This window comes from Anopheles marshallii, chromosome 2, assembly GCF_943734725.1.
Source record: "Anopheles marshallii chromosome 2, idAnoMarsDA_429_01, whole genome shotgun sequence".
Lineage (NCBI taxonomy): Eukaryota > Metazoa > Arthropoda > Insecta > Diptera > Culicidae > Anopheles > Anopheles marshallii.
The window spans coordinates 38165107-38180034 of record NC_071326.1 but is presented as its reverse complement, the minus strand read 5'-3'; the positions used below and the strand labels follow the sequence as shown (position 1 = coordinate 38180034).

At 41.1% G+C, this 14928-nt stretch overlaps 1 protein-coding gene across 1 annotated transcript in view; it reads right to left on the bottom strand.

The window, feature by feature from the left end:
- Positions 1 to 14928, bottom strand: part of LOC128709771 (cadherin-87A) — a 58148-nt gene that overhangs the window by 24729 nt on the left and 18491 nt on the right. Inside the window, exons 2-3 of the mRNA XM_053804789.1 lie at positions 12831 to 13036; positions 2125 to 2268 (exon numbers count right to left, since the gene is read on the bottom strand). Of these exons, the coding sequence (XP_053660764.1) occupies positions 2125 to 2268; positions 12831 to 13036 (350 nt within the window). The remainder of the gene's footprint in view (positions 1 to 2124; positions 2269 to 12830; positions 13037 to 14928) is intronic.

Genomic DNA, 14928 nt, shown 5'->3' with positions numbered 1-14928 from the left:
CCCATCCCCCGGCTGGCATTCCGGGGACAAAGTAAACCAACCCAACACCAACCCTAACCAAAATACCGCAACAACTGGACACTAGCTACGATGACTAGATAGCAAACGAACCGGAAGGTCCAATCGAACGTACCGGCCATCCCCGGTGGAGTGTAAAATGTTTACATTCCAAAGTTTAAATTAGTTCGAAATACCGAAACGGGTTTGCAGTCTTCGGACACTTTTCGTTGTGCTCCAGATTCTTCCTTCTATACCCAGCACAGCAATGTACCATTGGGCCGTCCGCAGTACCAGAACTGAGGTCGAAAAAAGAGATTAATCATCCCGAGCATATAAAACTCCCCTGTACCACGGCAAAGCGTTACTCTATTTACTGTTCCTTGCCGTTCGTGTTCGTTCGTGTTCGGTCGTTGTGTGGAAGCTACGGAAAATATCACCACACTTGCGTTTTAGGACACAGGAACAAAATAGTTACGAAGCACGAAGGCAGTAGCAAGCAAGCAAGCAAAAAAAAAGCGTACGTCCACCAGATCGAGAGAGTTTATTGAAATTGTTTAAAATGGGAAACTTTTCCTATTTATTATTGCACAACACGAAACTAATTTCACTTCAATGAGTTCACCGTCACAGTTGGTGTCGGTCCGGTTTTCGTCAACGAACCAGATTCCTTGCACCGGCATGAGCTTTTTACTCTACGGAGAGAATCTTCACCACGTCGCTGTCCGCAACCGTATCTTGCGGTTGGCTTCACGAACTAACGAGTTACCGAGAAAGCTGTTTTTATCACACCCACTGACCAAAGCTAGCGTGCAAGTTACCATGATGAAAATGAAAAGGGGCAAAAAAAGGAAACTGATAGATGGATAACAGTAAACAGTGTAAAAGGAATAAAATTGCGAGTATAAATCCCCTCGGCAACATAACTCGAGTAATGAGAAAATTTACTTTTTAACAAATATTCGGTAAGGGGTCCCGTGAAAAACAACATGACATATCTAACTATCCATCTGCTATGTGCGCATTTTTAATTATTCCTTTGACTACTACAGTGAGAACATTCTACAAAGTGAGAACATTTTGTCTCTTGTAAACTCTTAATCAATGCACAGGCAAATCAAAATTATAACCGTTAAATCATGCTGATTGAAAAAAAATGGTTGAAAATTAACAAAACATTAATCGAGTGGCTTACAGCTCAAATGTTTAAATCTATAAAACTAATAAATCTCCATTTTTTTAGATACTTGAGCTTCGGGATATGGCAATAAATATTCTAAATTTTCTCATCAACATACTGAGAGATTCGCAAATCACTGCCTGAGGAGTAACCTCATTGGCATGCAATTTATTCATTCTCGAATAGCAAAACGCTTTTTCCTCCAACCACCGATTTGGAAATCGATAAACTTAATTTTACAAAAATCGATACACCGAATGATGTTAAATAGATGCTCTTTTCACAATTTACAATTTACTAGCATGGATTTACCGACTAGTCAGATCAATTTCTAACAAAATGGCAAATATGTAAAGGTAAAAAGACACGAACCATTTATTAAATACTGGTACATAATAAAAGATAACCTCCCAAACACTACATTGAATCAACTGGATCCACGATTAAGAGATTTTCTTACAATCAATTTGCAAAACGTTATTATTGTCTTATATTAACAAAATAGATGATTTTACCTTAAAAAAAAAGAGCTGTCAGAGCCGATAATAGCATTTCACTGCAAATCATTACAAACCAATCAAATCTAAACATACTGCAAGAACATATTTTTATCTTGAATTTGATTAATTTTTTTTTGAAGAGATTTTTTTGAAATTTTTTTAACAAAATATTAGCTATACATCACTTTAGTTCAAGGGTTTTATCAAAGTAGTTTCCCAACGTTTTTACATCACTTGCTAGTAATGTACAATGTACAATGACTATTCTTGCCTTAAATGTACAAATTTATAAAGAATATACAAACTTTTTCTTAAATTTTACACAACCCCCTTTATCTCAGTATCATTATACTGTTACACATATTTCAACGCTCCTCTTATACCATAAAGTCTTAAAATATACACAACTGGGAAAAGAGAACTATGACATCAATAGGAATAACTTACGTTCTGAAACTCCGGTGGGTTATCATTCTCATCCAGCACAATGATAGTGATCGGAACGTTGACGATGTTATCATTCTCTGACTCAATGCCGGTTGTGCTTACTCGATCCCGAATCGAAACCGAGAAGGATAGCGTATCCTGTGCCTGAAGTAAACAAGAAAGAAAGCAAGAACAAAGATGATAAATAAATACATTAAACGAAAGGTAGAAATGTAGCTTATAGTAACTTCCACATCAGGACCACTATTGGCACTCAGGATCAGTGAGACGATGGTGCTGCAATGAAATATATAACCTCCAAACAGCCAATACAGCGTTCTATAATGTACACTGCTTTTCTTGCTTACGGTCCTGCATTCATGTTGACTGTCGGTAAAAATTTGAGCCGCGATCGAAACATCGGACAACTTACCGCCACAGCTTTGTCTGGCGGTCTTGTGTACCGTTGCTGAAACGGATATTGTTTTTACTTCCGTTTGATGTGATGTGTTTGTCGAATTGAGTATTTATTTATGTTCGTTTCACCGACGAATTTCAATGTCGGGTGGTTTACTGAGTTCTGTTTTTCCTCGCCCATTCTGCACCCCGGTCGATGGCCGCCGGTAAAGTGAGACTGGCCCCCATATTGACCGTGCATTAAATCGACGTAGGCCAGGTAGAATTGTATGGTAATCAAATAGACAAAAACTTCCCCGCCACGTGACCCAATCTATCGCCTCGAAAAGAGAATGTGGCCAAAGAAAATCAACATTCAGGGAAAAAGGCAATGTACACAAATGTTTGATTTTTCCGAAACAAACAAGACCAAGCGAAAAGACAAAAAAAATATATCCCCCAAAAGATGCAAACAGAATGAATAATTTTGTTTATGCAGGATGTATATTTTTAAGAGCAAAATTTGAAAAACAACCTCCCCCAAAAATGCGTTCAATGCACGATCGGTAAAAATGATGGCCAGGTAGGAACGCCTGGTCACGAACGCTTTTACTCATAATCTGTCCACAGTGCAATTGTGTTTGATTTTTGCCTTTAGCAACATTTATATCGCCCAACTCCAATCAGCTCAGGTGCTCTGCATAGCAAATAGAACGTGTATCATTATTGTGCCACCATCAAGCAGACCGCTTGAGCTACAGCCCACGTTCATGGATAGGCCGTGATCAAAAGCCAACGCTCCGATACGGATAGTGCTAAATTCGATCGCTGACTCGCGGTATGGCTATGCATACAACAGGCAACAAAACGGGGCAGACAAAATAATCATACCGTGTGCAGTGGACGGACATACATGAAAAAAAAAAGGATAAAAAAAATGCAGGAAAAAGGAAGGAAATTTCATCTACGAAATGGAATAGATGCAAACGCACTGCACGCCATGATAGTGCTTCGGGCGAATGCATTTGCAAAGTGCAATTGAATTTTTGTGTGTGCAACAACGTAAAGAAGCGGGAGGAGAAATGGTACTCTTCCTCTCTATTTTTTTTTTTCTTTTCCACTACTCTACAGTACTGGACACTGCAAATTCGGATCGTATATTGCAATCTGCATTTTTGGCTTGGCCTTATTAAGTTTTTGTGCGTGTTTACGTTCACGACACATTCGTTTGTACGCCATACTCACTGGCGCAGGCCTGTACGGTTGCTATCCCAACATAACATAGATGACGCGCAATGCTTCATCGCCTATGCTCGAGTGCATGAATGGCAAAGCATGAGCAGTGGCTGCAGCAGTAGCATCTCCATCATCATCATCAAATGGCGCTAGAAAAACTCGTGCACCGGAACGTCCAAAATGGGTAGCAGCAACAGCCAAGTTAACAAAAACCTCCGCCATTCATAACATTCTTTCTCCATTGATCTGATGTGTTTGATAAAATGTTACCCTTTTTTTGTCTCTCTTACTTTGATTCTAGTAAAGGATAGCACAATCGTGCTAATATCAACGAAAGGTGTCTACGGCGTGACAAGCAGTCGGGCTCGTACGACTGGCGAACACCGTACCAACACGATTGAACGAAGCGTCAGCATAGCTATGGAGTTAAATAAATTTATCTATCCAATATTGAATTTTCACTTTACGTCCGTTTCGCTGTCAGTCCCATTGACCTCGGAGCAAACATTAGCGTTGGAAGAAGTCATGCTGCCCCGAAAAGAACGAGATGTGGCTTGAATTCAACGCACGTTGGGCATCTGCCATTTTGAAAGTCCAAAACAAGTATTCCACAAGTTTGAATAAAAACAATGTTAAGCTATTCTATTGGATAGGGTATTTAGGAAAAAATCAAAATAATTGAAGATTTTAAGAAAACCTCAACTAGATTAGTTAAAAATCATTTTTAATGATTGATCAGTGGTAGCTGTATTAAACAGCCCATGCAAACTACCATATTTTTCAACTTTAAATTAATGCCATTCAGGAAAAAAAAATTCATCCTTAAGTTTAGGAATAGAACAAGATATAATTGTTTAACCAACGCATTGTCAAATTTAGTACATCAAGTACCAGGCGTCCCCATTGATAATTATTGCTCTGTTGTTTGTGATTGTTTTTGACAAAAAAAAACAGTTTTGCACTAAAATTCATGGACTAAGCTTAAACTATTTTTTTTCAATCTTTATAACTTTCTGTTAAAATTATATTTTCAATGGATTTTATTTCATAAGATGAAGTTTACATATATGAATTGTATCCGACTGGGTTGGAAAGGATATTTATTTTAACATGTTCCAAGTTCCAAAAAAATCTCAAGTTTTACAGAATAGACACACGAAAGCAGGGTATAAAATTGTTTTAAGTGTTTTCAACATAACAGACATTTCCATGAGCTCTTTCTATGAATATTTCCATGGAAAATTTGATGTTCTCTCTTTTAAAAAGTCTACTAACGCAGTTCATGATCACAATTAATGATAAAGTATAATCACGAAAGATATTTTTATCCTTACATTTGTTTGTAACTTCCCGCTATGCAGTGTCACAAGGTTCGAACGTTCTATTTTATCCCATTTATTGTTTTCTATGGACAAAAATTATCCCATCATTCGGAATTTCAAATTTTGACCAAACAGACAACAACAAAATCGGACATTTTTATACATTTCGTTTTTTTTATCGAATACCGACTGGTGGCTGCTAGATAGCAAAGAGAGTTCCGTTCCTATCCCATGCTGGCCATAACTTAATTACCTGTGTGCCCAATCACTCGATTATGTTCATACTGGCCTAGACGTGCGAGCCATTGATGGGCGAAAAAAGAGGAACCGGTGACAGTGGATTCCATCGCTTCCCCACCACGTGATACATACAAGCACATCCGATCCGATGAACTCACTCAACAGCGCGCGAAAGCATCCATTCAGCCATTTAATCAATTTTATAAACTTACATCACACGATTCCGAACCGAAGTTCAACGTCTCGCCGTACTAAATTGGCCAAACGGAACGAAGTCTTGTCTAAACCATCGGACAAGGACATCGACAAGGGCAGATCCGCGATGGCATACATACAGACTGGTCTGAGTGATTCCTTTTCGCCCTTCTCGTTAGATGGTACCATAAAAAAAGGGAAAAAAACCGTACATGTGAAAATATTTTTCGGTACCGATGCCACCGGATACCACCAGTTCGGGGAGGAAAAAATGGATCCGATCGACAACTGCTACAAAACACACACACACACACGCAGGCAAGCCACCAGACAACATTTGTCTGCGTCTTGGGAACGGGTAAGCGAAAATGCTCTTCGCATGTTCCGGCAACCTTTTTGCGCTACTGTTGAGTTGTCGATATTAATTTTATTTTCCAATTTATTGATCCTTTTTCTTTTTTTACAAGAATCCACCCAAATCGAATTCGTCCATGCCATTGAACTGTTTTCGCTGTGCCTGTACCGTGTGGTTCTGGGCAGCTTTTGCTGTTTTGATCCGTTGGAGTAGTTTTTTTTTTCTCTTTGGTTTTGGTTTTCGGTTTAGGCCAGTCTTTTACCAAGATTATGGAGGAGTGTAGCTAAGATACCGTGCTAGCGGCAGAGTGTGTGCCTAAGGGTAAGTGCTTTTTATTTCTGTTCTTCAGTTCAACCAATCTCAACCATCTACTCAAACGATACAAAATGGGGTTCTGGTAACAATGGTGTCTTGCTGCGGAGCAATACACAATCCTAGGTACCTTCCGGACGGATCAAAATAGCATTCCAAAACGGGCGGAAGAAGCATTACCACGTAAATCTCATGCTCATCCAGCTCTGGATGCTAGCTTCCGGAAACACCACATTCACTGGATCAACGCTTGATTTTATGTGTACCTTCATTTTGTTTTTGTTTCTGCTACACACTTGCACACAGCCATGCATGCATGATCGCATTGTTTCTTCCAAAAATGGAAATACCCGGAAGTCATTTATACTAAACCTAATCCAGAAGCATTCGGATTAGTTGCTACAGAATTATTATGACAGAAACGAAATCATCTGTCCTTCCAGCAACATTTTTAAATAAAGTTAACAATTCTATTCTCAGTTTGCTTTAAGTTTGTTCTGCCTTTTTGTACGAACTATGGTCTACGAAATAGCAAAAGATATCTCTTAAATTATCAAGCCACTACAAAATCTTCATGTACAACGGTATATCAATTCCGTGCACATGCCATGATTGATGATGCATAGCTCCGTTGCTCGGTGTTTAAATTTGTTACATTCCCGACCCCGGCCAAGCATACATTCCCGACGAGGCACGTGCACGTTCAACAGGAACCACTGCGCATTCTATGCCGATTACTGGAATCCCGTAAAGCAAAGCGGAACCAGATCAGAATTCTATTCCCCTTCGCCGATGCCCGATGTAAAGGACCACCGTTTTAACCTCAGCATCTTTCACCGAACGGCGATGCTCCGTCGTATTTTGGAATATTCCCCGAGATGGAATTCCAGTCCCGGTGGACAGGAATTCGCTTCTGCTCTGTTGTGGCAAACCTTCCAAATGGGTTTTCCATTCCACCACCACACTGTTTGCTATCCCTTCCCCATCCTAGCCTTTTGGTTTCGAATCTTGCCCCTTCCAATTGCTATTGTTTCCCGCAAGCACCCACAAGAGCCGATTTCATTGGTGGGCGAGGTTTTTCTTCCACTGTTTGTGCAGTTGCTTGGCCCGATACACACCATCCATTCGCCGTAAAAAGTGCACTTCACGAAGATTATCGCCAGGAGGGTTTGAGGGCTGTGAGCAATCTGAACACCCGGGAAGTTCCTCGGTGAACAGCCATCGGTACAAAGTAAACCGTTCAATAAACGAAACTGAACATTCGCTTTCCATCAGGATATTTCACCAGTTTGAAGCTTTCATTGTTGCCATTGTTTCCGGCAGGCTGCGTAGTATGTTGCCTAAAGCGTCATCGCTAAGAGCAGGGCACTCTGAGCAGAAAAATGCAACCCAACAGGGAGGAAAATTGTTCTTAGCACGAGCACAAAACGGTTCACTCCATTAGGGAATCAAACAGAAAAGCACGAGCACCAACAGGGATGGCAGTGGATCGTGGATGTATGAGTGCAATTATTTAGAGCTGATCCGTGTCCCTTGCTGATAGTCTGAGGCTGCCAGTGACTGGTGGGGTACATTTGCTTTGCGAGATATCTATTATTTTTTTTGCATCGGCCAATCGAATGGTGAGAACCCGTGTACAGGATTGAAGGATTAACTTCATCCAGAAATGGTTTCTGCTCGTTAAGTGGTTATCTTGGTTGTTTTTCGTGGTAAAACAATTAGACAGCTCGCTCGTTGGATCGGCTAATAGAGGATGTGTAAGGATATGTTGCGTTGCTGTTTTTCAGGAATTTGAATTTGTCTTTAGTTATTTAATTATGAATTTATGAAGATTTGTGGTTTTGTTCGTTAATATTTGATGGCCTTTACACAAGTATGATGTATGGTTACGAAATAGTCACAGTGCAACATTTTTGACTATTTGAACGACTTGAAAACTACGATACATACTTACAAACGAATGATACAGCCTACTCGGTTTTTCAGTTAAATCCGTCAGCTAAATCGGTCGAATTAAAATGCTTTGCACAAGGATGTGCTAAAAACAAGTGTACTAAACACGGAATATATTTGAAATGCATACGAAATTTAATTGCAGAAAAAAGCTGAATCTTTCACAAATAACAAAATATTTATAAACCTTTAGAAGATGCTTTTGCTCTCCAAAGATGAATCCGACAAACTAAAGAATAATTTAAGAGCTGGTTGATAATTCAAACGATTTAAGTATAAAGATTCGAATTTATTCTAAAAATACATTAAGCAAAAATTATTTCAAACCACAAATTTACTCATAACATTACATTCGTATGAATATTACAAACTTGAAATGTAATTTAATCTATATATCATCGTACGAACAGAACTCCTCTTGATGTTTAAACCATATGCACAAAAAAACTACAATCCGAATAACAATTCCCGTACTGCTCCTCTTTGAACCATACATAAGACTACTCCCAGAACTGTGGTCAAGAAAACACTTTCACATCCGGTCGGCTACGGAACCCTCAATTCTTCTTCGTAAAGCTTTCCAAGCGTTTATACCGCATTCGAGTTTCTCACAGGCACGAGATATCCCACTTCAATGGTTTCCTAATTTGCACCCGTTATGTACCAGGCTTCGCTGCGAAAAGACACATCGACACCAGGGTGGCATACCGACGTACTATTTGCTAGCGCTATACCCTTTTTACGAGGAGTTTGCTTACATCACCCGACCCTAACACGTACCGAAGCGCCCCGTGCGTACCGTGCCGGAGAGAAAAGAGCCGAAAATTAGCATATAGATCAAGCGTCAAACGAAACTGGTAAATGCACTTCCGTTTCTCATTTTCTCTTGTGCCGGTTTTCAGGGCCGGATTTCCAGCGGTTACGGTTCGTTTGGATGAGCGTTTCAGCAAAACCGCAACTGAAGCGGACGAACACTTGAACGGTTGAAGGTAAGCATTGGGTGAATTTAAATCATCTTTGCTGGAAGGTATCGGCACATCCACTACGATGGAATGGACTGCAGCGAGTGGTGCCGTTTACCGTCGGTATCCTTCCGGTTCAATCAAACGTTCCAAACTCATCTGACAATTGAATTTTCTCGATACGCCGTGGGTTGCATTTTTGGCAACGTGATGTGTACAACTTAGCACCTCTCGTGATGTATGTGCGTTACGTTGCTTGTAAAGTGTATCGTGCGTTTTATGCTAATTTTTAAGAGATCCTGCATGGGTGTAGATACTTACTTCTGGGAAAAAAATTACCTGGCATCGCTTGATAAAAGTAAATCGATCGGAATGATGTGCTTGCAGTAAGCCTCAAACAGCAAGGTTATTGCATGCATATTTATTCTTCGTTGTGCAATTATTCATTATATGAGCGATCATAACATGCACATGTCCGACAACAATCCTGCTTACATACTCGACGCGAGATTATTTCTCACAGACCCATTATCTCGTTTGAACTATGTAAGCAATCTTCCGAAACCCATGTTTATGCACCTGTGCTTTGTGCATCGTCTAATTGCTCCTTTTCTTGAGCACCGACGAGGTAACCGACATTTCCCAACCCTTAACGAGCGCCTGCTCTTCAATCTGCTCTAAGCGCTGCAGTTTATTATGAATATTTCATGCATTATTGTTTGTGCTTCGTAGGCAGCAGTAGGGCACCCGTACGCATTATGCATATTCCTAAAATGTTGCCCATGCTATTATTTTAGCACTGCTCTGATTGCTTATGCAGGGTGCGCACATACATCAAGTCGCATAACTAAACAAACGAACAAACTGGTCCGTTTTAATGAAGATGCCAATGGTAGTCTGTTGATTCCGCACTCGTAGCCCCCTTCCACTTAATTGCTAGGAAAGATAGTACTATGCACTTTGCGGAACATTTAGAGTGACGTTTTCACGGAAACAGCAGTGGTATGTTGGCCTCGTGCAGTAATATACCGTCCGAGACCACCAGCAAACAAGACTTACGATGTAAATGACTGTTAGATGTGTTTGGACATTGGCTTTTTCTCAAAATTACAACAGCGCTCTCACAACAGAGCCCACTGGTAAAACATTCTAGGAATTGTTTGGCCTTACAAAGGGCTCGTGAGAGTAAGTACATGTCACACGAGTACATCAACTGTCATTTTAATCACTGTCTGATATAATGGAACGAATTTGTGAGGAGTTTTTCATAAATCCTTGCATTAATTATCTATAACAATTATGTCCACCATTTGATTCAACAGAAAGTCAAACTGACCCACCAACTGAAGAACAGGAGCACAATTATTCCCTGTGCACTAGCGCGTCAAGCCGTATATAAAATGGTTTACGATCTTCGAACAAAAAAAAAACAACGTACACACGCCTAAATACGATTTGATCGCTCAATCACAGTCAAGCTATCGGGTAGAGCCATTGGGTCTACAGAGCAAGCGTCACATTTTTGGCAGTAGAAAAGAATAAAACCAAGCGAAGGATGGTGCTTAGGCTACGGCCGGGTGCGCTAACTACGCACGATGCTGCCTGGCAGTGGAGCACGCGGTCGTGACGTGTGGCTTCCATAAGGATTACAGTTTATTGACAATCTGATAGCTCTTATCGCTTGCCTGCCTTACCGTGGCCATGGGCTGGAATCTTACCGCTTTGTTTGAAGTCGGCAAAAGGATTCGCATTGCGTTTTGTTTTAGCCCGTGGGCGTAATTAATGAACCATTTTGAATTCATAAAATACCCTACGACCGATGGCAAACGCCAAGCGTTCCGCACTTGTAACTTCTTGTTCCAACTTTGCTTCCTCCAAGTGTGTCAACCGTGCGGTAGGCACACTGGGTCTGGAATTAGTTCTTTTCGCTGTTTGTGTGACTGTGCCCTGAACGGTACGAAGCGTACTGGACACAAAATAGCGCGCTAAAGAGAGAAAAGCTTCGGAAGGATTCGTTCCACTCAACAGGGCACAATTGAATCGTAAATTACGTTCCACCTGCTTTTCTTTCCCCGGTCCCGTGTATGGACATTTGTTCAAATCCTACCACACCAACGGGTCGGTTCGGTCGGCTACCGTTTGTTTTCCACCCGACGACGGCCAACGGAATTTGCTCTCGCATTTGTTGGAGATTTTCTCGAAGTGACTTTTCTTACGGTCCCCATTCTTAGCCTTCTGGCTGTTGCTCTTTGTCAGGTCAGCCTCTTACGGTTGGTCGCACCATTGAAGCTGGAAAGGAGCGCTTTGAACGCATCATATGCCGGATATGTGTGTAAGCCTATCTACGTGTAGCACCATATAAGCAACAACACCGGAAGAACGTTAGGCTCCCAATGGGGAAGTAAAGACGCATGTACACATACACACACACACACACATACGAGCAAACAAAATGGCCCCGGTTAGATAGGAGCATGTTCTGAGGCAGCATAATATTCCGTAGTTCGCTCATGAAACCCTTTTGGATTGTGTGTTTGCGACTAACAGGACGCATTCGAGCGTGCAGTGCGTCGGTTTCCACAATATAATTACCATTATCATTGTTATCTCACATACAGTCTCCTGTGAACGGAAGATGATGTTTTTGCAAATGAAATTTCGCATCGAAATAGTAAAGCCAGTGGGCGCTTACTGCTTGTAGCGAATTAGGTTTGTTAGTGAAATCTTTCTTCCTATACTAATTATTTTGTACAATACAATATTATGTTAAAGATGATAGTTTCGAGCAGTACTTATTACATGATTTTATAATATGTTTAACAGTAGTAGGGCTGTTAAACGTATGTAAACACTAATGTAGTTCAAAAACACATTGGACGAAATATAATTTCCTATTTCACCTATGTCCAAGGTAGGCCTGATTTGCGGCCTTAAGGGAACGACTTAGTTGTTTCGCCGTAGTGAATCACCCAAGCTTAATTTGTTACTATCAACAGCGGGTTTTAAATTGATATGAATAAATACAAAATAAATAAAGAAATATTTGTTTGCATATAGCTAAAATCGTTAATACGCACCAGCAACAAGAGTCTTTCAACGTAAACTACAATCATTCCGAGAGATTGCTCGTATTTAACGAATTGCTTCGCGTTATCGCTTCGAAAAACATGTATTAAACAACACTTATAAACAATGTACTCATAATGCCACATTAATCTTCACAATGTGTTGATTACTATTTGTACGTAATGCATCAGCTATCCTTCAATACATCATTCGCAAACAAGCCACGACGAAACCGAGCAAACCCGGCTCTTATCACAATTGACAAACGACAAACGCAAGGGTAACTAGAATTTATCCGCCTCGCATAGTTCCAGGGCAAAACCAACCACTCATATAGTTATCACACCATGAGACCGAACCGAAGCAGGAAACGAGCCCTTGGCTTGACATATGTTTGCATCATTCTCACCGCAAACGTTCTCGTTCCGATGCCTGTTTCAAGAGAAATTTCCAACAGAAAGTGAACCGGCTGCTTTAGCCGAGCTGTAGGAAGTTGGCACAAGATTTATGTCTTTTGCCATTAGCTAACCGGCGTCGTTGTCATTTTTGTCACCGGTATCTACTTCGCTTGCACACTTGCAACCTATCTTCTTCTCATGCAAGTAACGAAACCGGCACGTCGCCGCAACTACGAAGCACTTTCGTGCGCTGGTGCACTATTTATGGCCTAGCACGTGTCTGCCGACTTACCTCACGATCGAGTTCCTTGATCACCTGCACATCGCCCGAGATGGGATCGGCGATGAAGTTATCCGATCCGATCAAACCGAACGAAACGTTACCGCCCTCGGGGTCGTAGCCTTCGAGCTTGTACACGACCGTCCCGACCGGTGTTTGCTCGGACAGGGCGAGATTGTTCATGTCCTGGGTGAACACTGGTGGCAGGTTGCAGTGACCTGGAAGTGGAGAAATTATGGGGGAGAGTCAGTGATCAGCTGGAAGGAATTAACACGTGTTTTATATGCCATTTTGTTTTTAAACGATTTATAGCACCGTGAAGGAACGAACTTTCTTTTGTGCTTGCAATCCATACATGTAGATAATGCATCGCTAACCCGTTTAGTAGCGAGGAGATATGAAGGCACAAAGGAAAAGTTATAATTCATCGTCCTAGAAGCGAGATTGCAATTGTAACACAAATAGTAGTTAAACGAATTTTGTCACTTTTTTCACAGAATACTAAGCTGCCACAGTACATAATGTATTTTTTTGTAATACCATATAAATATATAAATAGACGTTATGTGATAGCCTCCGATAGACTTGTATGTGTTGTGTCAAATAAATAGCGAAACGCGTTAACAAACAACGTTACTAAAATATATACAGATTTTTAAACAATCCATTTCCAGTTACCCTCTAAAATGAGCGATTCAAACTTTTGTTTTATGTTGCACCATTTGTTTTTCGAAACGCCTCGGAAAATGCTTTTTCATCATTAGGCTCTGCCCCATATGTAGGAAAACAATTTCACTTCCATTTCTTCATCTTAACGCTGATGTGAGCATAACCGCAACGGTTCGTAAAACGCGGTACTTCATTTTACGCTGTTTTATCGACATGTAATGGAAAAATAAATTGAAAAACTAAAAACTTTTATGCAGAACTCTGTTACACAAGTGGCCGCATTCGAACGCCGCGGTCTAGAACCGGGCGACAGACGGCCATAATGCGACACCGCCACCAAAACAAAAAAACTCACTCACACACACACACACTGCACGTCTGGTTCAGAGTGGTGAAATGCAAAGTTCAAGGAAAAAGGAAAATTCTCGTGATTCGCTTTCCTTCCATCTTATCCGCGAGTACACCACCGAGGCAAATGTTTTTATTACGGCAATTTTCGTCCAGATGCTGTTCGCCGTATGGAGTTTGGTGTGTGCTTCGCTAGGACCTGGCTGATAAAGCTCGGTTGCAGCGTTAAGATGGTGTTCCATGCTCATTGCAGATACCGTGACACCGATCCAGGAAAGAAAATGTCTGTATCCAATGTACAGACCAACCCCGTGCAAGAAGGCTGGATGTTATAGGAGCCACACCGTTGCACACCGTCGTCAGGCTCATAAACAGAACGGCTAAATGCAAACTGGTGGTAAGAGACAAATGTGGCCAGAAGAAAAAAATCACAGCATTCCGTACCAAAATGATAGCCACTATGTAAGCAGAAAGGATTCCCAAGGTCTTGAAAGTTTTTCATCTAACCCGGCGTGAGCTATCTTCGGAAGAATTGCGACCTAGGAGTGGGCGGGGATCGATTGGACACAGCCAAAGGTAACTAAGGTCATGTAGTAAGTGGGCGTTCGTTCATTAGAATGAAGCCGATTCGACCGACGCTCCATCGACCGTGATCGTTAGTACCAGGAGCCATAATTTTGCACCGCTCGAATCTCTGCCCAGAAACAGTGTCCCGTCTTGGTTCGTATCGTTCGTATCTGGAGCATCCCTGGTTTGGTCAAGAGGTGAAGTAACCGAGCACTGTGAGCAGGGTTGTTTGTGTAATGTTTGCGAAAAGTGATGTTATGCTCGTGCTGTCACGATTGATAACATGCCCTTCCAGCTATGACCTGCACTACACGGCACTATACTACAACATAACTTCCTTCTTAATTTTCATGTCTGAGAAATTTCACATCGACCTGAAAGTAGCTTTGAAGTGAAATGCAAGTATGTCACAGGTTTGGTTCTTTGATAAACAAGGTTCAGTCAAATTTGCGTTACATTCTTGCAATTCGTTTTAAGATGTACATGACGTTCCATGTGTAGAAATCCAATAACATTCATGTTTGGG